This window comes from Taudactylus pleione, unplaced genomic scaffold (genome assembly GCF_031769625.1).
Source record: "Taudactylus pleione unplaced genomic scaffold, aTauple2 ptg001984l, whole genome shotgun sequence".
Taxonomy (NCBI): Eukaryota; Metazoa; Chordata; class Amphibia; order Anura; family Myobatrachidae; genus Taudactylus; species Taudactylus pleione.
The window spans coordinates 1,215,926-1,239,253 of record NW_028286380.1 but is presented as its reverse complement, the minus strand read 5'-3'; the positions used below and the strand labels follow the sequence as shown (position 1 = coordinate 1,239,253).

The 23,328-nt window shown below is 48.4% G+C and overlaps 1 protein-coding gene across 2 annotated transcripts in view; it reads left to right on the top strand.

Annotated features, from left to right (window-relative positions):
- NICN1 (nicolin 1, tubulin polyglutamylase complex subunit) overlaps positions 1–23,328 on the top strand; it is a 73,981-nt gene that overhangs the window by 30,091 nt on the left and 20,562 nt on the right. For both annotated transcript variants that reach the window (XM_088465378.1, XM_088465379.1), the window contains exon 2: positions 11,148–11,322. In XM_088465378.1, coding sequence (XP_088321504.1) covers positions 11,148–11,322 — 175 coding nt within the window. The remainder of the gene's footprint in view (positions 1–11,147; positions 11,323–23,328) is intronic.

Below are 23,328 nucleotides of genomic sequence, written 5' to 3'. Positions count from 1 at the left end.
CTCCTCCATTACATCACCCTCAGTGTCACTAATGCTTCTTTCCCTCTCTGACATCACACCCTTATCCCCTGCACGCTCTCCTCCATTACATCACCCTCAGTGTCACTAACCCTCCTTTCCCTCTCTCACATCACACCCTTATCCCCTGCACGCTCTCCTCCATTACATCACCCTCAGTGTCACTAAGGCTCCTTTCCCTCTCTCACATCACACCCTTATCCCCTGCATGCTCTCCTCCATTACATCACCCTCAGTGTCACTAACGCTCCTTTCCCTCTCTCACATCACACCCTTATCCCCTGCACGCTCTCCTCCATTACATCACCCTCAGTGTCACTAAGGCTCCTTTCCCTCTCTCACATCACACCCTTATCCCCTGCACGCTCTCCTCATTACATCGCCCTCAGTGTCACTAACGCTCCTTTCCCTCTCTCACATCACACCCTTATCACCTGCACGCTCTCCTCATTACATCGCCCTCAGTGTCACTAACGCTCCTTTCCCTCTCTCACATCATACCCTTATCCCCTGCATGCTCTCCTCATTACATCGCCCTCAGTGTCACTAACGCTCCTTTCCCTCTCTCACATCACACCCTTATCCCCTGCACGCTCTCCTCCATTACATCACCCTCAGTGTCACTAAGGCTCCTTTCCCTCTCTCACATCACACCCTTATCCCCTGCACGCTCTCCTCCATTACATCACCCTCAGTGTCACTAATGCTCCTTTCCCTCTCTCACAGCACACCCTTATCCCCTGCACGCTCTCCTCCATTACATCACCCTCAGTGTCACTAAGGCTCCTTTCCCTCTCTCACATCACACCCTTATCCCCTGCACGCTCTCCTCCATTACATCACCCTCAGTGTCACTAATGCTCCTTTCCCTCTCTCACAGCACACCCTTATCCCCTGCATGCTCTCCTCATTACATCGCCCTCAGTGTCACTAACGCTCCTTTCCCTCTCTCACATCACACCCTTATCACCTGCACGCTCTCCTCATTACATCGCCCTCAGTGTCACTAACGCTCCTTTCCCACTCTCACATCATACCCTTATCCCCTGCATGCTCTCCTCATTACATCGCCCTCAGTGTCACTAACGCTCCTTTCCCTCTCTCACATCACACCCTTATCACCTGCTCGCTCTCCTCATTACATCGCCCTCAGTGTCGCTAACGCTCCTTTCTCTCCTCCATTACATCACCCTCAGTGTCACTAACGCTCCTATCCCTCTCTCACGTCACACCCTTATCCCCTGCACGCTCTCCTCCATTACATCACCCTCAGTGTCACTAAGGCTCCTTTCCCTCTCTCACATCACACCCTTATCCCCTGCACGCTCTCCTCCATTACATCACCCTCAGTGTCACTAGCGCTCCTTTCCCTCTCTCACATCGCACCCTTATCCCCTGCACGCTCTCCTCCATTACATCACCCTCATTGTCACTAACGCTCCTTTCCCTCTCACATCACACCCTTCTCCCCTGCACGCTCTCCTCCATTACATCATCCTCAGTGTCACTAACGCTCCTTTCTCTCCTCCATTACTTCACCCTCAGTGTCACTAATGCTCCTTTCTCTCTCTCACATCACACCCTTATCCCCTGCACGCTCTCCTCCATTACATCACCCTCAGTGTCACTAACGCTCCTTTCCCTCTCTCACATCACACCCTTATCCCCTGCACGCTCACCTCCATTACATCACCCTCAGTGTCACTAACGCTCCTTTCCCTCTCTCACATCACACCCTTATCCCCTGCACGCTCTCCTCCATTACATCACCCTCAGTGTCACTAATGCTCCTTTCCCTCTCTCACATCACACCCTTATCCCCTGCACGCTCTCCTCCATTACATCACCCTCAGTGTCACTAACCCTCCTTTCCCTCTCTCACATCACACCCTTATCCCCTGCACGCTCTCCTCCATTACATCACCCTCAGTGTCACTAACGCTCCTTTCCCTCTCTCACATCACACCCTTATCCCCTGCACGCTCTCCTCCATTACATCACCCTCAGTGTCACTAACGCTCCTTTCCCTCTCTCACATCACACCCTTATCCCCTGCACGCTCTCCTCCATTACATCACTCTCAGTGTCACTAACGCTCCTTTCCCTCTCTCACATCACACCCTTATCCCCTGCACGCTCTCCTCCATTACATCACTCTCAGTGTCACTAACGCTCCTTTCCCTCTCTCACATCACACCCTTATCCCCTGCACGCTCTCCTCCATTACATCACTCTCAGTGTCACTAACGCTCCTTTCCCTCTCTCAAATCACACCCTTATCCCCTGCACGCTCTCCTCCATTACATCACCCTCAGTGTCACTGACGCTCCTTTTCCTCTCTCACATCACACCCTTATCCCCTGCACGCTCTCCTCCATTACATCACCCTCAGTGTCACTAATGCTCCTTTCCCTCTCTCACATCACACCCTTATCCCCTGCACGCTCTCCTCCATTACATCACCCTCAGTGTCACTAATGCTCCTTTCCCTCTCTCACATCCCCTGCACGCTCTCCTCCATTACATCACCCTCAGTTTCACTAACGCTCCTTTCCCTCTCTCACATCACACCCTTATCCCCTGCACGCTCTCCTCCATTACATCACCCTCAGTGTCACTAATGCTCCTTTCCTCTCTCACATCACACCCTTATCCCCTGCACGCTCTCCTCCATTACATCACCCTCAGTGTCACTAATGCTCCTTTCCCTCTCTCACATCACACCCTTATCCCCTGCACGCTCTCCTCCATTACATCACCCTCAGTGTCACTAATGCTCCTTTCCCTCTCTCACATCCCCTGCACGCTCTCCTCCATTACATCACCCTCAGTTTCACTAACGCTCCTTTCCCTCTCTCACATCACACCCTTATCCCCTGCACGCTCTCCTCCATTACATCACCCTCAGTGTCACTAACGCTCCTTTCCCTCTCTCACATCACACCCTTATCCCCTGCACGCTCTCCTCCATTACATCACCCTCAGTGTCACTAATGCTCCTTTCCCTCTCTCACATCACACCCTTATCCCCTGCACGCTCTCCTCCATTACATCACCCTCAGTGTCACTAACGCTCCTTTCCCTCTCTCACATTACACCCTTATCCCCTGCACGCTCTCCTCCATTACATCACCCTCAGTGTCACTAACGCTCCTTTCCCTCTCTCACAGATCACACCCTTATCCCCTGCACGCTCTCCTCCATTACATCATTCTCAGTGTCACTAACGCTCCTTTCCCTCTCTCACATCACACCCTTATCCCCTGCACGCTCTCCTCCATTACATCACCCTCAGTGTCACTAACGCTCCTTTCCCTCTCTCACATCACACCCTTATCCCCTGCACGCTCTCCTCCATTACATCACCCTCAGTGTCACTAACGCTCCTTTCCCTCTCTCACATCACACCCTTATCCCCTGCACGCTCTCCTCCATTACATCACCCTCAGTGTCCCTAACGCTCCTTTCCCTCTCACATCACACCCTTATCACCTGCACCCTCTCCTCCATTACATCATCTTCAGTGTCACTAATGCTCCTTTCCCTCTCTCATATCACACCCTTATCCCCTGCACGCTCTCCTCCATTACATCACCCTCAGTGTCACTAACGCTCCTTTCCCTCGCACCCTTATCCCCTGCACGCTCTCCTCCATTACATCACCCTCAGTGTCACTAACGCTCCTTTCCCTCTCTCACATCACACCCTTATCCCCTGCACGCTCTCCTCCATTACACCACCCTCAGTGTCACTAATTCTCCTTTCCCTCTCTCACATCACACCCTTATCCCCTGCACGCTATCCTCCATTACATCACCCTCAGTGTCACTAACGTTCCTTTCCCTCTCTCACGTCACACCCTTATCCCCTGCACGCTATCCTCCATTACATCACCCTCAGTGTCACTAACGCTCCTTTCCCTCTCTCACATCACACCCTTATCCCCTGCACGCTCTCCTCCATTACATCACCCTCAGTGTCACTAACGTTCCTTTCCCTCTCTCACGTCACACCCTTATCCCCTGCACGCTCTCCTCCATTACATCACCCTCAGTGTCACTAACGTTCCTTTCCCTCTCTCACGTCACACCCTTATCCCCTGCACGCTCTCCTCCATTACATCACCCTCAGTGTCACTAACGTTCCTTTCCCTCTCTCACGTCACACCCTTTTCCCCTGCACGCTATCCTCCATTACATCACCCTCAGTGTCACTAACGTTCCTTTCCCTCTCTCACGTCACACCCTTTTCCCCTGCACGCTATCCTCCATTACATCACCCTCAGTGTCACTAACGTTCCTTTCCCTCTCTCACGTCACACCCTTATCCCCTGCACGCTCTCCTCCATTACATCACCCTCAGTGTCACTAACGCTCCTTTCCCTCTCTCACATCACACCCTTATCCCCTGCACGCTCTCCTCCATTACATCACCCTCAGTGTCACTAAGGCTCCTTTCCCTCTCTCACATCACACCCTTATCCCCTGCACGCTATCCTCCATTACATCACTCTCAGTGTCACTAACGCTCCTTTCCCTCTCTCACGTCACACCCTTTTCCTCTGCACGCTCTCCTCCATTACATCACCCTCAGTGTCACTAACTTTCCTTTCCCTCTCTCACGTCACACCCTTATCCCCTGCACGCTCTCCTCCATTACATCACCCTCAGTGTCACTAACGCTCCTTTCCCTCTCTCACGTCACACCGTTATCCCCTGCACGCTCTCCTCCATTACATCACCCTCAGTTTCACTAACGCTCCTTTCCCTCTCTCACGTCACACCCTTATCCCCTGCACGCTCTCCTCCATTACATCACCCTCAGTGTCACTAAGGCTTCTTTCCCTCTCTCACATCACACCCTTATCCCCTGCACGTTCTCCTCCATTACATCACCCTCAGTGTCACTAACGCTCCTTTCCCTCTCTCACATCACACCCTTATCCCCTGCACGCTCTCCTCCATTACATCACCCTCAATGTCAGTGAAATCAACTAAACCTCCTAAAACCAGCAGAAATATTAATGCTATTAACTTTCAACAACTATGCACAACAATGGCTCTCACCAATTTCTACATTCACTTCTCTTGAGACCCTCAATGAAGTAACTCCAGCTAACCATCACACACCACATAGACTTAGACGTCAACCGTGGCATTCTAACTTAATAAAGCATCTACAAAAACTCTCACGTAAAGTAGAACGTCAGTGGCGAAAGTCACATACTCCAAGTGACGTCCTCACATATAAGACTATTGTCAGAGTTCAGCCGGGGATCGGCCGTCCCTTACCGTCCCGCTGGCTTCCTCTGACTTCCCGGGCAGTCGGGCGGCTCGTGCGGCGACGTGGGAGGTGCTGAGCATTCTCCCTGATGCTGGTGTCTCGGGTGGCCTGGTGCGCGGGGAGTTCCTGTCATGGGCGCCGCCATGACACTTCCTCCTCTGACTTGCCTTCCTTCCCTGACAGTCTGACCGGTCAGCTGACGCTGTGGACCAATCAGTGGGCTTCCAGGGGTATATATCCGGCTCCTGTGTATCAGGTAGTTGCCTGAACAACCATTGTCGCTGCTAGTGGTCTCTCGTTCCAGGTTCCCTTGCTTCCAGTGATCTATTCCTGTGTGCAGCTATATCATCCATCTCACCAGTGCGTTACCACCTCGCCTGTGTGCAGTATACTATCCATTTCACCAGTGCTTTACCATCACAGCTTGAGTGTAGTTATACTTACCCACCTCGTTACTGGACTCTGTGGTCCCTACCTACGTGTTTCAGTATTGCACCATGGTGCACTCTTTCTAACCGGAAATCCGGTAGAGTGTCCGCAGTACACACTTCCTTGTACCTCAAGTACAGTGTCCCTACGTGCCCCTCACTGGCACCGACCCTTTGGGCCACGTGTGTTCGTCTCTCCTTTTTCCCGCAGGCTCTGGTCACCTAGTCAAAGGACCGCGACCTGCTTGCGAGGTGCAGCTCAAGCCCATATCCCGATTGGTGGGGTCACTGGCGAACACCTTCTCGGGGGTTAGATTCCGCACCTTTGACTAGGTCTCGCCAACGACCAAGACCTATGGATGCGGAGGTCATACATTCAGGCCCCTCGCCTCCGTTTCCTCCCGCAACCTCAGGCCTCAGCTTCCAGAAAACCGCCTCCCAGCGTGACAACTATCTACCATTCTTATCGTACTGCTCTGGACACTGCCAAACATATTTCCAATCTCTTATCTCTGCTCAAGCCTCTAACCCCAAGCTACTTTTTAATACATTTAAACGACTTCTTACCCCCCCCTCACCCAACCCACCTGCTACTATCTGTGCACAAGATCTTGCGTCCTATTTCAAGGGCAAGATTGATGAGATCCGAAATGAAATGGTGTGTTCTTCCTCAGCTAGGGACCTGCTCAATTCCCAACCTGAACCCTCTGGCACATTCTCTTCATTTGATCTCACAAACGAAGATGAAGTTTCTTCCCTCTTCCCATCCTCCTACTCTATTACCTCTACTCCAGATCCTATACCCTCACAAATCAGTAAAGCTCTGTCTCCTGTGCTAATCCCAACTCTAACATCTGTAATCGGAATCAGTATGATTGTGTGCGGCCGGCGATTCAAATCCCGACAACAGAGGCCCGGCAGGGATGAATATCCCGAAGCTACGAAAGGTAAGTATTAACTAACCTTTTTTTTACCTCCTAACCCTTCTTTAGGGGTGCCTACCCCTAACCCCGCATTCCCCGCAGCCTAAACCTAAGTCTCCCGGGGGGGTGCCTAACCCTAAGTCCCCCCGGGAGCTCCTTGCGGCTGTCTGCACCCGGCTTACCTTCGATCGGCAAGCCGAGTATCGGGCTCCCGGCGTAGGTCTAATGACAAGCGTCGGGATTTCGACGCCTGTCATTAGTACCTTGCCGGGATTAGACAGTCGGGAAGCCGTGGTTGGGATTTCGTCCGTCGGCTTTCCAACTGCTTTCCCTGTAATCTCCCTCTACTGGCATCTTTCCATCACTGTTCAAGTGATTACTCCCATTCTGAAGAAAAATAAATAAATTTATTCTGACCCTAACACTCTCTCAAATTATCGTCCTATCTCCCAGCTCCCATGCCCCTCCAAGCTACTTGAGAGACTTGTCTACACTCGCCTGACACAACTTATTGGACCCACTTCAGTCCGGCTTCCGTTCCCAACACTCCACAGAGACAGCACTGACTAAGGTAGTAAATGATCTTGTCACTGCCAAGGCTAAAGGCCATTACTCACTCCTAATTCTTCTAGATCTCTCTGCTGCATGTGACACTGTTGACCACTCTCTTTTCATACAAACACTACAATCCCTAGGTCTTAAGGACACAGCCCTTTCTTGGTTCTCTTCCTACCTATCTGATCGCTCTTTTACTGTTCGATTCTGCCTCCTCTTAGCTACCTCTATCAGTTGGGAGTACCACAAGGCTCTGTCTTAGGTCCTCTGCTATTCTCAATCTATACCACCTCTCTTGGCAAACTAATCCGCTCTTTTGGATTTCAGTATCATCTGTATGCGGATGATACTCAAATCTACCTATCCTCCCCAGATTTATCTCCATCTGTATTGTCCGTGTCACTGAATGTCTCTGTGCAATTTCATCTTGGATGTCATCTCGCCACCTGAAACTTAATATTTTTAAAACAGAATTAATTATATTTCCACCGGCCAATAACAGTTACCAACCTGATCTCTCTATCACTATTGATAACTTGACAATCCACCCTGCCTGTGGCTGGAACCCGACCACACGTGATTAAAATGGCTGCCACGGCACTGAAGGGATTGACCCTCATGCCGCGACACCATTTTTAAAAGGACCTTTAGGCGCAGTACCACCCTCCATTCACCAGTACCAGTTACAAGGTTTGGGTCACCTTAAAGGTACCGCTGCTGAATGAATACACCCCCCATTTTATGAGTCAGAGCGCAGGTAGACACTACCAATAATATTAAAACGTGAAGGGATCCCATCCAGGGTAATCCCTACTATGCTCAGAGCCCGGAAAGAAGTTACTTCAACACATTACCACCATATTTGGAAGGCTTATGTTTCATGGTGTGAACATAGAGGGGCTCCTCCTACAGAATTCAACCTAGCCAGATTTCTGCTTTTTCTGCAAGCAGGTTTTTGAGCAGGTCTGCGTTTGGGTTCTCTGAAAGTTAAAATTTCTGCTCTGACTGTTTTCTTCCAAAAGAAGCTGGCCTTGATACCAGAGGTGCAGACTTTTCTGCAAGGTGTGATTCGGTTACAGCCATCCTTTTGTTCCTCCTACGGCTCCATGGGATTTGGATCTCGTCCTTCCCTTCTTACAGTCTTCTCTGTTCGAACCTTTGGAATTAAAATACCTTTCATGGAAGGTAACACTTCTTCTGGCACTGGCCTCAGCCAGGAGGGTGTCGGAACTGGGAGCTCTATCCTGTCTTCCTCCATACTTGATATTTCATGAGGATAGAGCGGAACTCCGTACAAGAATGGATTTCCTTCCAAAGGTGGTCTTGGCTTTCCACATCAACCAACCTTTTGTGGTATCTGTTCTTCCACAAGATTCACCTTCATCAAGATCCTTGGATGTTGTTAGGGCTCTTTGGATGTGGAGTGGACTGCAGCCATACGTAAAACAGACACTCTATTTGTTTTGTATCATGCTGTTCGTCCTGGTTGGCTTCCAAACAGTCGCTGGCCCGCTGGATTCGTCTGACCATCAGACAGGCGTATATGGCTTCATCTAGAGTGCCTCCGCTTTCTATTACAGAGCATTCCTCACGCTCAGTTGGTTCCTCGTGAGCGGCTGCTCGCAGTGTTTCCATGGAGTCACTTTGCCAGGCAACTACTTGTTCTGGCCGGCATACCATTATTTGTTTTAATAGATTTTACACGTTTGTGGCCTCTGCAGCGCAGTATGGCCGGTCTGTTTTGCAGGGTTCTCAGCGCTCTCCCGTCCGTGATGGGAGCTCTGGGATGTCCCCACTGTCTTGAAGCCTCCAGTGTCCCCTAGTGGATGAAGGAGAAAGCAGGATTTTGGTACTTACCGATGAATCCCTTTCTCCGATTCCACAGGGGACACTGGACGCCCATCCTGCGCTGTTCCTTCCTGCCACGCTTGTGGTCATTTTATGTTATGACTGGTAGAGACCTTTTTGACGTCTCATTGTGTATCTGTTATTTCAACCTTCTCAAATGTTCTGTGTACTTTCGTCTCCTCCTCTTCCTTTTGATTTTTCTCAGTTCCCCTCGGGCACAGTTTCCTAAGGCCGGGCTTGTAGGGGGGCGTAGAGGGGGAGGAGCTAGTCACACTTCAAAATGTAAAGTGCCAGCTCCCACTTCGCACCATCTATACCCTACTGTCTTTAAGCCTCCAGTGTCCCCTATGGAGTCAGAGAAAGGGATTCATCGGTAAGTTCCCAAATCCTGCTTTTTCTAATAGCTCACGCACGAGCTGTGTTATCGTAGCATCATGTATTCCTAATTGGAAGGCTTCCTACTAAGCCATTATGTTTCAGTGCTATGTAAAGTTGAAATTGAAAATTGGGACAACATACGTGTACATATATGCGATTACGCCTTCTAATTCCCAAATTCTGTCACTGTGCTGAGAGGTTATTAAGCGTTTGGATAGTTTTTAACACCAAATCGTGCCCACGACTGCCGGGGAAGAAATCGGAAACGATATCGGATCGTGACCTGAACACCTAGTGTGTGGGCACCTTTACAGTACAATGTAGGACAAGGACATGGATAATTTACATTGTTACATTAGCGACCATAACACCCACATACGCAGCAGAACATAAGCAACCAAGTGTTAGGTAAGAAGTAGATGAAAGTAAAGTTAGGAGAAGCACAAGAGGGTAGAGGGCCCTGCTCATAAGCGCTTACATTGTAAAGGGGAGGGGCAGACAATCAGGGGTGACACAGATGGGGTAGGCAGGGAGGAAGGAGCATGTAGCAGCAAGTTAGGATGAGAGCTGGAAGGCTATGATGAAATAATGGGTCTTGAGAGCCCGTTTGAAGGATTGTAGAGAGGTGGAGAGTCTGATGGGGAGAGCGTTCCAAAGGTGGGACGAGCACGGGCAAAATCTTGGAGGCGGGAGTAGGAGGAAGTAATCAGTTGGCATGAGAGGCGGCGTGCATTAGTTGAGCGAAGAGGGCGGACAGGAGAGTGAAGGGAGATGAGATCAGAGATGTAAATGGGAGAAGATTGGGTGAGGGCTTTGTAAGTGAGCGTGAGAACCTTAAATTGGGTTCTGAAAGGGAAGAGGAGCCAGTGGAGGGCTTGTAGGAGACGGGAGGCAGATGTAGAGCGTTTGGAGAGGAAGATGAGCCGAGCAGCAGCATTGAGGACAGACAGGAGAGGGGAGAGAAGGGATTTGGGGAGGCCAGATAGGAGAAGGTTACAGTAGTCCAATCTGGAGATGACCAATGAGTGTATGAGGGTTTTAGTAGCATCCTGGATGAGATGAGGTCTAATCCTGGAAATATTTATGAGATGGGAGCAGCAGGACTGTGAGAGGTTCTGAATGTGTGGTATGAAGGAGAGAGAGGAGTCCAGGATAACTCCAACTGGGGCTAGAGCAGATAGCTGTGCCATCAATAGATAAAGAAACGGTGGGAAGTGAGGTTATGTAGGGGGGAGGAAAGACGATCAGCTCTGTCTTTTACATGTTAAGTGTAAGAAATCGCTGGGATATCCAGGAAGAGATAGAGAGACAATTGGAGATACGAGTGAGGAGAGAGGTCAGGGGAGGAAAATAAGAGTTGTGGTAGACTTACCTTCATTAACTCTTTTTCTTCGAGGTCCATAGGGTCCGCAGGGATACCATGGGGATAATGTGGTTGGAGTGAGTCAGGCACCAAACTGCATTGAATAAATTAAATCTTCTCATCTTGTGCGGGATAATGCACTTTTCTCCAGTTATGTGAGAGATGTACAATGGATAGACTAGCTAGTGGAATCTTGTACTGGTTTAGAAGAGGATGATACAGTGTAGGCTTCAGCTCCTTCCTCATGTACGAGAGAATGCGCCCCAGGATAGCACGCACTGTCTGCCGCCGTTATATTATCAGAGATCCATGGAATTGTAAGTGACCCAAGTTCACCGTGTTGTGTTCCAGAACCTATAATCCCCATTTCTGGCGTCTTCCACTTTGTGCGGTCATGGCTGAAGAACCTGCGCCATGCACCATCCGGGCGCCGGTGCCACTCCAGGTGGGCGACGTGACAGCTGAGCTTGGCACACCGGGTGTAAACGTTATCGATGTCACCTTTCCTAGCGCTCAGGTGGTTAATGTGAGTTAACAGCTCTGTTCCTGTAGTACCATTATATACATTGTATTATTACACATTGTAAAGTCCCTTGGTAACATTATTTTACATTTCTGTAGTAACTATACTATACATTATTTTATTCTATATTATACCTGTAGTAACATAATTATTCATTATATTATATTATTCCTGTGGCAACACATTCTATATTATATTATTCCTGTAGTAACATTATTATTCCTGTAGTATCATTATTATTCCTGTAGTAACATTATTATTCCTGTAGTATCATTATTATTCCTGTAGTATCACTATTATACATTATACCAGAGGCTCCCCAACAGTTCAGGTATTAGACATATCCATGGCTGAGCACAGGTGACTTCATTAGTACCTCAGTCAATTTGATTTAACCACCTGAGCTCAACCATGGATATCGCTAATACCTGAGCTGTTGGGGAGCCTTGAGGACCGCGTTTGGGAACCTCTGTATTATATTATTCCTGTAGTAATGTTATTAATTATATATTATTCCTGTAGTAATGTTATTATGCATTATTATATTATTCCTGTAGTAACACTATTATAGAGTAAAATTTTGTACTAACATTATTATACATTATATTCTATTATTCCTGTAGTAACATTATTATATATTATGTTATTTTTATAGCAACACCATTATAAATTATATTTTATATATAATTCCTGTATTAACACTATTACCTACCCTCCAGCATGACCCGTTCCATTAGGTACAAAACACTCTGCTCCTGGACTTCCCACCTAATGTATGACTGCAGACACCTGTGCTGAGCTAGGTAATAGATGAGACAGGTGGCTGCAGTCATACATTAGGTGAGGAGTACAGGAGCAGAGCACTGTGTATATAATGTATGACTGCAGACACCTGTGCTGTGCTAGGTAATAGATGAGACAGGTGTTACACCACAGGTGGCTGCAGTCATACATTAGGTGAGGAGTACAGGAGCAGAGCACTGTGTATATAATGTATGACTGCAGACACCTGTGCTGTGCTAGGTAATAGATGAGACAGGTGTTACACCACAGGTGGCTGCAGTCATACATTAGGTGAGGAGTACAGGAGCAGAGCACTGTGTATATAATGTATGACTGCAGACACCTGTGCTGAGCTAGGTAATAGATGAGACAGGTGTTACACCACAGGTGGCTGCAGTCATACATTAGGTGGGGAGTACAGGAGCAGAGCACTGTGTATATAATGTATGACTGCAGACACCTGTGCTGTGCTAGGTAATAGATGAGACAGGTGTTACACCACAGGTGGCTGCAGTCATACATTAGGTGGGGAGTACAGGAGCAGAGCACTGTGTATATAATGTATGACTGCAGACACCTGTGCTGAGCTAGGTAATAGATGAGACAGGTGTTACACCACAGGTGGCTGTAGTCATACATTAGGTGGGGAGTACAGGAGCAGAGCACTGTGTGTATAATGTATGACTGCAGACACCTGTGCTGAGCTAGGTAATAGATGAGACAGGTGTTACACCACAGGTGGCTGCAGTCATACATTAGGTGGGGAGTACAGGAGCACAGCACTGTGTATATAATGTATGACTGCAGACACCTGTGCTGTGCTAGGTAATAGATGAGACAGGTGTTACACCACAGGTGGCTGCAGTCATACATTAGGTGGGGAGTACAGGAGCAGAGCACTGTGTATATAATGTATGACTGCAGACACCTGTGCTGAGCTAGGTAATAGATGAGACAGGTGTTACACCACAGGTGGCTGTAGTCATACATTAGGTGGGGAGTACAGGAGCAGAGCACTGTGTATATAATGTATGACTGCAGACACCTGTGCTGAGCTAGGTAATAGAGGAGACAGGTGTTACACCACAGGTGGCTGCAGTCATACATTAGGTGGGGAGTACAGGAGCAGAGCACTGTGTGTATAATGTATGACTGCAGACACCTGTGCTGAGCTAGGTAATAGATGAGACAGGTGTTACACCACAGGTGTCTGCCATCATACATTAGGTGGGGAGTACAGGAGCAGAGCACTGTGTATATAATGTATGACTGCAGACACCTGTGCTGAGCTAGGTAATAGATGAGACAGGTGTTACACCACAGGTGGCTGCAGTCATACATTAGGTGGGGAGTACAGGAGCAGAGCACTGTGTATATAATGTATGACTGCAGACACCTGTGCTGAGCTAGGTAATAGATGAGACGGGTGTTACACCACAGGTGGCTGCAGTCATACATTAGGTGGGGAGTACAGGAGCAGAGCACTGTGTGTATAATGTATGACTGCAGACACCTGTGCTGAGCTAGGTAATAGATGAGACAGGTGTTACACCACAGGTGGCTGCAGTCATACATTAGGTGGGGAGTACAGGAGCAGAGCACTGTGTATATAATGTATGACTGCAGACACCTGTGCTGAGCTAGGTAATAGAGGAGACAGGTGTTACACCACAGGTGGCTGCAGTCATACATTAGGTGGGGAGTACAGGAGCAGCACTGTGTATATAATGTATGACTGCAGACACCTGTGCTGAGCTAGGTAATAGATGAGACAGGTGTTACATCACAGGTGGCTGCAGTCATACATTATGTGGGGAGTACAGGAGCAGAGCACTGTGTATATAATGTATGACTGCAGACACCTGTGCTGAGCTAGGTAATAGATGAGACAGGTGTTACACCACAGGTGGCTGCAGTCATACATTAGGTGAGGAGTACAGGAGCAGCACTGTGTATATAATGTATGACTGCAGACACCTGTGCTGAGCTAGGTAATAGATGAGACAGGTGTTACATCACAGGTGGCTGCAGTCATACATTATGTGGGGAGTACAGGAGCAGAGCACTGTGTATATAATGTATGACTGCAGACACCTGTGCTGAGCTAGGTAATAGATGAGACAGGTGTTACACCACAGGTGGCTGCAGTCATACATTAGGTGAGGAGTACAGGAGCAGAGCACTGTGTATATAATGTATGACTGCAGACACCTGTGCTGTGCTAGGTAATAGATGAGACAGGTGTTACACCACAGGTGGCTGCAGTCATACATTAGGTGGGGAGTACAGGAGCAGAGCACTGTGTATATAATGTATGACTGCAGACACCTGTGCTGAGCTAGGTAATAGATGAGACAGGTGTTACACCACAGGTGGCTGTAGTCATACATTAGGTGGGGAGTACAGGAGCAGAGCACTGTGTATATAATGTATGACTGCAGACACCTGTGATGAGCTAGGTAATAGATGAGACAGGTGTTACACCACAGGTGGCTGTAGTCATACATTAGGTGGGGAGTACAGGAGCAGAGCACTGTGTATATAATGTATGACTGCAGACACCTGTGCTGAGCTAGGTAATAGATGAGACAGGTGTTACACCACAGGTGGCTGCAGTCATACATTAGGTGGGGAGTACAGGAGCAGAGCACTGTGTATATAATGTATGACTGCAGACACCTGTGCTGAGCTAGGTAATAGATGAGACGGGTGTTACACCACAGGTGGCTGCAGTCATACATTAGGTGGGGAGTACAGGAGCAGAGCACTGTGTATATAATGTATGACTGCAGACACCTGTGCTGAGCTAGGTAATAGATGAGACGGGTGTTACACCACAGGTGGCTGCAGTCATACATTAGGTGGGGAGTACAGGAGCAGAGCACTGTGTGTATAATGTATGACTGCAGACACCTGTGCTGAGCTAGGTAATAGATGAGACAGGTGTTACACCACAGGTGGCTGTAGTCATACATTAGGTGGGGAGTACAGGAGCAGAGCACTGTGTATATAATGTATGACTGCAGACACCTGTGCTGAGCTAGGTAATAGAGGAGACAGGTGTTACACCACAGGTGGCTGCAGTCATACATTAGGTGGGGAGTACAGGAGCAGCACTGTGTATATAATGTATGACTGCAGACACCTGTGCTGAGCTAGGTAATAGATGAGACAGGTGTTACATCACAGGTGGCTGCAGTCATACATTATGTGGGGAGTACAGGAGCAGAGCACTGTGTATATAATGTATGACTGCAGACACCTGTGCTGAGCTAGGTAATAGATGAGACAGGTGTTACACCACAGGTGGCTGCAGTCATACATTAGGTGGGGAGTACAGGAGCAGCACTGTGTATATAATGTATGACTGCAGACACCTGTGCTGAGCTAGGTAATAGATGAGACAGGTGTTACACCACAGGTGGCTGCAGTCATACATTAGGTGGGGAGTACAGGAGCAGAGCACTGTGTATATAATGTATGACTGCAGACACCTGTGCTGAGCTAGGTAATAGATGAGACAGGTGTTACATCACAGGTGGCTGCAGTCATACATTATGTGGGGAGTACAGGAGCAGAGCACTGTGTATATAATGTATGACTGCAGACACCTGTGCTGAGCTAGGTAATAGATGAGACAGGTGTTACACCACAGGTGGCTGCAGTCATACATTAGGTGGGGAGTACAGGAGCAGAGCACTGTGTATATAATGTATGACTGCAGACACCTGTGCTGAGCTAGGTAATAGATGAGACAGGTGTTACACCACAGGTGTCTGCCATCATACATTAGGTGGAAGTACAGGAGCAGAGCACTGTGTATATAATGTATGACTGCAGACACCTGTGCTGAGCTAGGTAATAGATGAGACAGGTGTTACATCACAGGTGGCTGCAGTCATACATTATGTGGGGAGTACAGGAGCAGAGCACTGTGTATATAATGTATGACTGCAGACACCTGTGCTGAGCTAGGTAATAGATGAGACAGGTGTTACACCACAGGTGGCTGCAGTCATACATTAGGTGGGGAGTACAGGAGCAGAGCACTGTGTATATAATGTATGACTGCAGACACCTGTGCTGAGCTAGGTAATAGATGAGACAGGTGTTACACCACAGGTGTCTGCCATCATACATTAGGTGGAAGTACAGGAGCAGAGCACTGTGTATATAATGTATGACTGCAGACACCTGTGCTGAGCTAGGTAATAGATGAGACAGATTACACCACAGGTGGCTGCAGTCATACATTAGGTGGGGAGTACAGGAGCAGAGCACTGTGTATATAATGTATGACTGCAGACACCTGTGATGAGCTAGGTAATAGATGAGACAGGTGTTACACCACAGGTGGCTGTAGTCATACATTAGATGGGGAGTACAGGAGCAGAGCACTGTGTATATAATGTATGACTGCAGACACCTGTGCTGAGCTAGGTAATAGAGGAGACAGGTGTTACACCACAGGTGGCTGCAGTCATACATTAGGTGGGGAGTACAGGAGCAGAGCACTGTGTGTATAATGTATGACTGCAGACACCTGTGCTGAGCTAGGTAATAGATGAGACAGGTGTTACACCACAGGTGGCTGCAGTCATACATTAGGTGGGGAGTACAGGAGCAGAGCACTGTGTATATAATGTATGACTGCAGACACCTGTGCTGAGCTAGGTAATAGATGAGACAGGTGTTACACCACAGGTGGCTGCAGTCATACATTAGGTGGGGAGTACAGGAGCAGAGCACTGTGTATATAATGTATGACTGCAGACACCTGTGCTGAGCTAGGTAATAGATGAGACAGATGTTACACCACAGGTGGCTGCAGTCATACATTAGGTGGGGAGTACAGGAGCAGAGCACTGTGTATATAATGTATGACTGCAGACACCTGTGCTGAGCTAGGTAATAGATGAGACAGGTGTTACACCACAGGTGGCTGCAGTCATACATTAGGTGGAAGTACAGGAGCAGAGCACTGTGTATATAATGTATGACTGCAGACACCTGTGCTGAGCTAGGTAATAGATGAGACAGGTGTTACACCACAGGTGGCTGTAGTCATACATTAGGTGGGGAGTACAGGAGCAGAGCACTGTGTATATAATGTATGACTGCAGACACCTGTGCTGAGCTAGGTAATAGATGAGACAGGTGTTACACCACAGGTGGCTGCAGTCATACATTAGGTGGGGAGTACAGGAGCAGAGCACTGTGTATATAATGTATGACTGCAGACACCTGTGATGAGCTAGGTAATAGATGAGACAGGTGTTACACCACAGGTGGCTGCAGTCATACATTAGGTGGGGAGTACAGGAGCAGAGCACTGTGTATATAATGTATGACTGCAGACACCTGTGCTGAGCTAGGTAATAGATGAGACAGATGTTACACCACAGGTGGCTGCAGTCATACATTAGGTGGGGAGTACAGGAGCAGAGCACTGTGTATATAATGTATGACTGCAGACACCTGTGCTGAGCTAGGTAATAGATGAGACAGGTGTTACACCACAGGTGGCTGCAGTCATACATTAGGTGGGGAGTACAGGAGCAGCACTGTGTATATAATGTATGACTGCAGACACCTGTGCTGAGCTAGGTAATAGATGAGACAGGTGTTACACCACAGGTGGCTGCAGTCATACATTAGGTGGGGAGTACAGGAGCAGAGCATTGTGTATATAATGTATGACTGCAGACACCTGTGCTGAGCTAGGTAATAGATGAGACAGGTGTTACACCACAGGTGGCTGCAGTCATACATTAGGTGGGGAGTACAGGAGCAGAGCACTGTGTATATAATGTATGACTGCAGACACCTGTGCTGAGCTAGGTAATAGATGAGACAGGTGTTACACCACAGGTGGCTGCAGTCATACATTAGGTGGGGAGTACAGGAGCAGAGCACTGTGTATATAATGTATGACTGCAGACACCTGTGCTGAGCTAGGTAATAGATGAGACAGGTGTTATACCACAGGTGTCTGCAGTCATACATTAGGTGGGGAGTACAGGAGCAGAGCACTGTGTATATAATGTATGACTGCAGACACCTGTGCTGAGCTAGGTAATAGATGAGACAGGTGTTACACCACAGGTGGCTGCAGTCATACATTAGGTGGGGAGTACAGGAGCAGAGCACTGTGTATATAATGTATGACTGCAGACACCTGTGCTGAGCTAGGTAATAGATGAGACAGGTGTTACACTACAGGTGGCTGCAGTCATACATTAGGTGGGGAGTACAGGAGCAGAGCACTGTGTATATAATGTATGACTGCAGACACCTGTGCTGAGCTAGGTAATAGATGAGACAGGTGTTACACCACAGGTGTCTGCCATCATACATTAGGTGGAAGTACAGGAGCAGAGCACTGTGTATATAATGTATGACTGCAGACACCTGTGCTGAGCTAGGTAATAGATGAGACAGGTGTTACATCACCGGTGGCTGCAGTCATACATTATGTGGGGAGTACAGGAGCGCAGAGCACTGTGTATATAATGTATGACTGCAGACACCTGTGCTGAGCTAGGTAATAGATGAGACAGGTGTTACACCACAGGTGGCTGCAGTCATACATTAGGTGGGGAGTACAGGAGCAGAGCACTGTGTATATAATGTATGACTGCAGACACCTGTGCTGAGCTAGGTAATAGATGAGACAGGTGTTACACCACAGGTGTCTGCCATCATACATTAGGTGGAAGTACAGGAGCAGAGCACTGTGTATATAATGTATGACTGCAGACACCTGTGATGAGCTAGGTAATAGATGAGACAGGTGTTACACCACAGGTGGCTGTAGTCATACATTAGGTGGGGAGTACAGGAGCAGAGCACTGTGTATATAATGTATGACTGCAGACACCTGTGCTGAGCTAGGTAATAGATGAGACAGGTGTTACACCACAGGTGGCTGCAGTCATACATTAGGTGGGGAGTACAGGAGCAGAGCACTGTGTATATAATGTATGACTGCAGACACCTGTGCTGAGCTAGGTAATAGATGAGACGGGTGTTACACCACAGGTGGCTGCAGTCATACATTAGGTGGGGAGTACAGGAGCAGAGCACTGTGTATATAATGTATGACTGCAGACACCTGTGCTGAGCTAGGTAATAGATGAGACGGGTGTTACACCACAGGTGGCTGCAGTCATACATTAGGTGGGGAGTACAGGAGCAGAGCACTGTGTATATAATGTATGACTGCAGACACCTGTGCTGAGCTAGGTAATAGATGAGACAGGTGTTACACCACAGGTGGCTGCAGTCATACATTAGGTGGGGAGTACAGGAGCAGAGCACTGTGTATATAATGTATGACTGCAGACACCTGTGCTGAGCTAGGTAATAGATGAGACAGGTGTTACACCACAGGTGTCTGCCATCATACATTAGGTGGAAGTACAGGAGCAGAGCACTGTGTATATAATGTATGACTGCAGACACCTGTGCTGAGCTAGGTAATAGATGAGACAGATGTTACACCACAGGTGGCTGCAGTCATACATTAGGTGGGGAGTACAGGAGCAGAGCACTGTGTATATAATGTATGACTGCAGACACCTGTGATGAGCTAGGTAATAGATGAGACAGGTGTTACACCACAGGTGGCTGTAGTCATACATTAGGTGGGGAGTACAGGAGCAGAGCACTGTGTATATAATGTATGACTGCAGACACCTGTGCTGAGCTAGGTAATAGAGGAGACAGGTGTTACACCACAGGTGGCTGCAGTCATACATTAGGTGGGGAGTACAGGAGCAGAGCACTGTGTGTATAATGTATGACTGCAGACACCTGTGCTGAGCTAGGTAATAGATGAGACAGGTGTTACACCACAGGTGGCTGCAGTCATACATTAGGTGGGGAGTACAGGAGCAGAGCACTGTGTATATAATGTATGACTGCAGACACCTGTGCTGAGCTAGGTAATAGATGAGACAGGTGTTACACCACAGGTGGCTGCAGTCATACATTAGGTGGGGAGTACAGGAGCAGAGCACTGTGTATATAATGTATGACTGCAGACACCTGTGATGAGCTAGGTAATAGATGAGACAGGTGTTACACCACAGGTGGCTGTAGTCATACATTAGGTGGGGAGTACAGGAGCAGAGCACTGTGTATATAATGTATGACTGCAGACACCTGTGCTGAGCTAAGTAATAGAGGAGACAGGTGTTACACCACAGGTGGCTGCAGTCATACATTAGGTGGGGAGTACAGGAGCAGAGCACTGTGTGTATAATGTATGACTGCAGACACCTGTGCTGAGCTAGGTAATAGATGAAACAGGTGTTACACCACAGGTGGCTGCAGTCATACATTAGGTGGGGAGTACAGGAGCAGAGCACTGTGTATATAATGTATGACTGCAGACACCTGTGCTGAGCTAGGTAATAGATGAGACGGGTGTTACACCACAGGTGGCTGCAGTCATACATTAGGTGGGGAGTACAGGAGCAGAGCACTGTGTATATAATGTATGACTGCAGACACCTGTGCTGAGCTAGGTAATAGATGAGACAGGTGTTACACTACAGGTGGCTGCAGTCATACATTAGGTGGGGAGTACAGGAGCAGAGCACTGTGTATATAATGTATGACTGCAGACACCTGTGCTGAGCTAGGTAATAGATGAGACAGGTGTTACACTACAGGTGGCTGCAGTCATACATTAGGTGGGGAGTACAGGAGCAGAGCACTGTGTATATAATGTATGACTGCAGACACCTGTGCTGAGCTAGGTAATAGATGAGACAGGTGTTACACCACAGGTGGCTGCAGTCATACATTAGGTGGGGAGTACAGGAGCAGCACTGTGTATATAATGTATGACTGCAGCCACCTGTGCTGAGCTAGGTAATAGATGAGACAGGTGTTACACCACAGGTGGCTGCAGTCATACATTAGGTGAGGAGTACAGGAGCAGAGCACTGTGTGTATAATGTATGACTGCAGACACCTGTGCTGAGCTAGGTAATAGATGAGACAGGTGTTACACCACAGGTGTCTGCAGTCATACATTAGGTGGGGAGTACAGGAGCAGAGCATTGTGTATATAATGTATGACTGCAGACACCTGTGCTGAGCTAGGTAATAGATGAGACGGGTGTTACACCACAGGTGGCTGCAGTCATACATTAGGTGGGGAGTACAGGAGCAGAGCACTGTGTATATAATGTATGACTGCAGACACCTGTGCTGAGCTAGGTAATAGATGAGACAGGTGTTACACCACAGGTGGCTGCAGTCATACATTAGGTGGGGAGTACAGGAGCAGAGCACTGTGTATATAATGTATGACTGCAGACACCTGTGCTGAGCTAGGTAATAGATGAGACAGGTGTTACACCACAGGTGGCTGCAGTCATACATTAGGTGGGGAGTACAGGAGCAGAGCACTGTGTATATAATGTATGACTGCAGACACCTGTGCTGAGCTAGGTAATAGATGAGACAGGTGTTACACCACAGGTGGCTGCAGTCATACATTAGGTGGGGAGTACAGGAGCAGAGCATTGTGTATATAATGTATGACTGCAGACACCTGTGCTGAGCTAGGTAATAGATGAGACAGGTGTTTCCCCACAGGTGTCTGCCATCATTCATTAGGTGGGGAGTACAGGAGCAGAGCATTGTGTACCTGATGGAGGGTCTGCTATTATATATTATTACTGTAGGAACACTATTATACATTATATTCTATAGTCCTGTAGTTAGCCTATTATACATTAGATTCTATAGTCCCGTAGGAACACTATTATACATTAGATTCTATAGTCCTGTAGGAACACTATTATACACTAGATTCTATAGTCCTGTAGGAACACTATTATACATTAGATTCTATAGTCCTGTAGGAACACTATTATACATTAGATTCTATAGTCCTGTAGGAACACTATTATACATTAGATTCTATAGTCCTGTAGGAACACTATTCTAAATCCCGACGCCGAGATGTACTCAGTAATAGTCTCTATAAGAAATGCTGGTACACTGTAAGTAATGGCTGAGCCCGGGCCCCTGCTGGAGATCTCTCTATAGGAAATGCTGGTGCACTGTAAGTAATGGCTGAGGCCCGGCACCTGCGGGGGATCTCTCTATAGGAAATGCTGGTGCACTGTAAGTAATGGCTGAGGCCCGGCACCTGCGGGGGATCTCTCTATAGGAAATGCTGGTGCACTGTAAGTAATGGCTGACGCCCGGCACCTGCGGGGGATCTCTCTATAGGAAATGCTGGTGCACTGTAAGTAATGGCTGAGGCCAGGCACCTGCGGGGGATCTCTCTATAGGAAATGCTGGTACACTGTAAGTAATGGCTGAGGCCAGGCACCTGCGGGGGATCTCTCTATAGGAAATGCTGGTACACTGTAAGTAATGACTGAGGCCGGGCACCTGTGGGGGATCTCTCTATAGGAAATGCTGGTGCACTGTAAGTAATGGCTGATGCCGGCACCTGCGGGGGATCTCTCTATAGGAAATGCTGGTGCACTGTAAATAATGGCTGAGCCCGGGCCCCTGTGGGGGATCTCTCTATAGGAAATGCTGGTGCACTGTAAGTAATGGCTGAGGCCCGGCACCTGCGGGGGATCTCTCTATAGGAAATGCTGGTGCACTGTAAGTAATGGCTGAGGCCCGGCACCTGCGGGGGATTTCTCTATAGGAAATGCTGGTGCACTGTAAGTAATGGCTGAGCCCGGGCCCCTGCGGGGGATCTCTCTATAGGAAATGCTGGTGCACTGTAAGTAATGGCTGAGGCCCAGCACCTGCGGGGGATCTCTCTATAGGAAATGCTGGTGCACTGTAAGTAATGGCTGAGCCCGGGCCCCTGTGGGGAATCTCTCTACAGGAAATGCTGGTACACTGTAAGTAATGGCTGAGGCCCGGCACGTGCGGGGGATCTCTCTATAAGAAATGCTGGTGCACTGTAAGTAATGGCTGAGGCCCGGCACGTGCGGGGGATCTCTCTATAAGAAATGCTGGTGCACTGTAAGTAATGGCTGAGGCCCGGCACCTGCGGGGGATCTCTCTATAGAAAATGCTGGTACACTGTAAGTAATGGCTGAGGCCCGGCACCTGCGGGGGATCTCTCTATAGGAAATGCTGGTACACTGTAAGTAATGGCTGAGGCCCGGCACCTGCGGGGGATCTCTCTATAGGAAATGCTGGTACACTGTAAGTAATGGCTGAGGCCTGCACCTG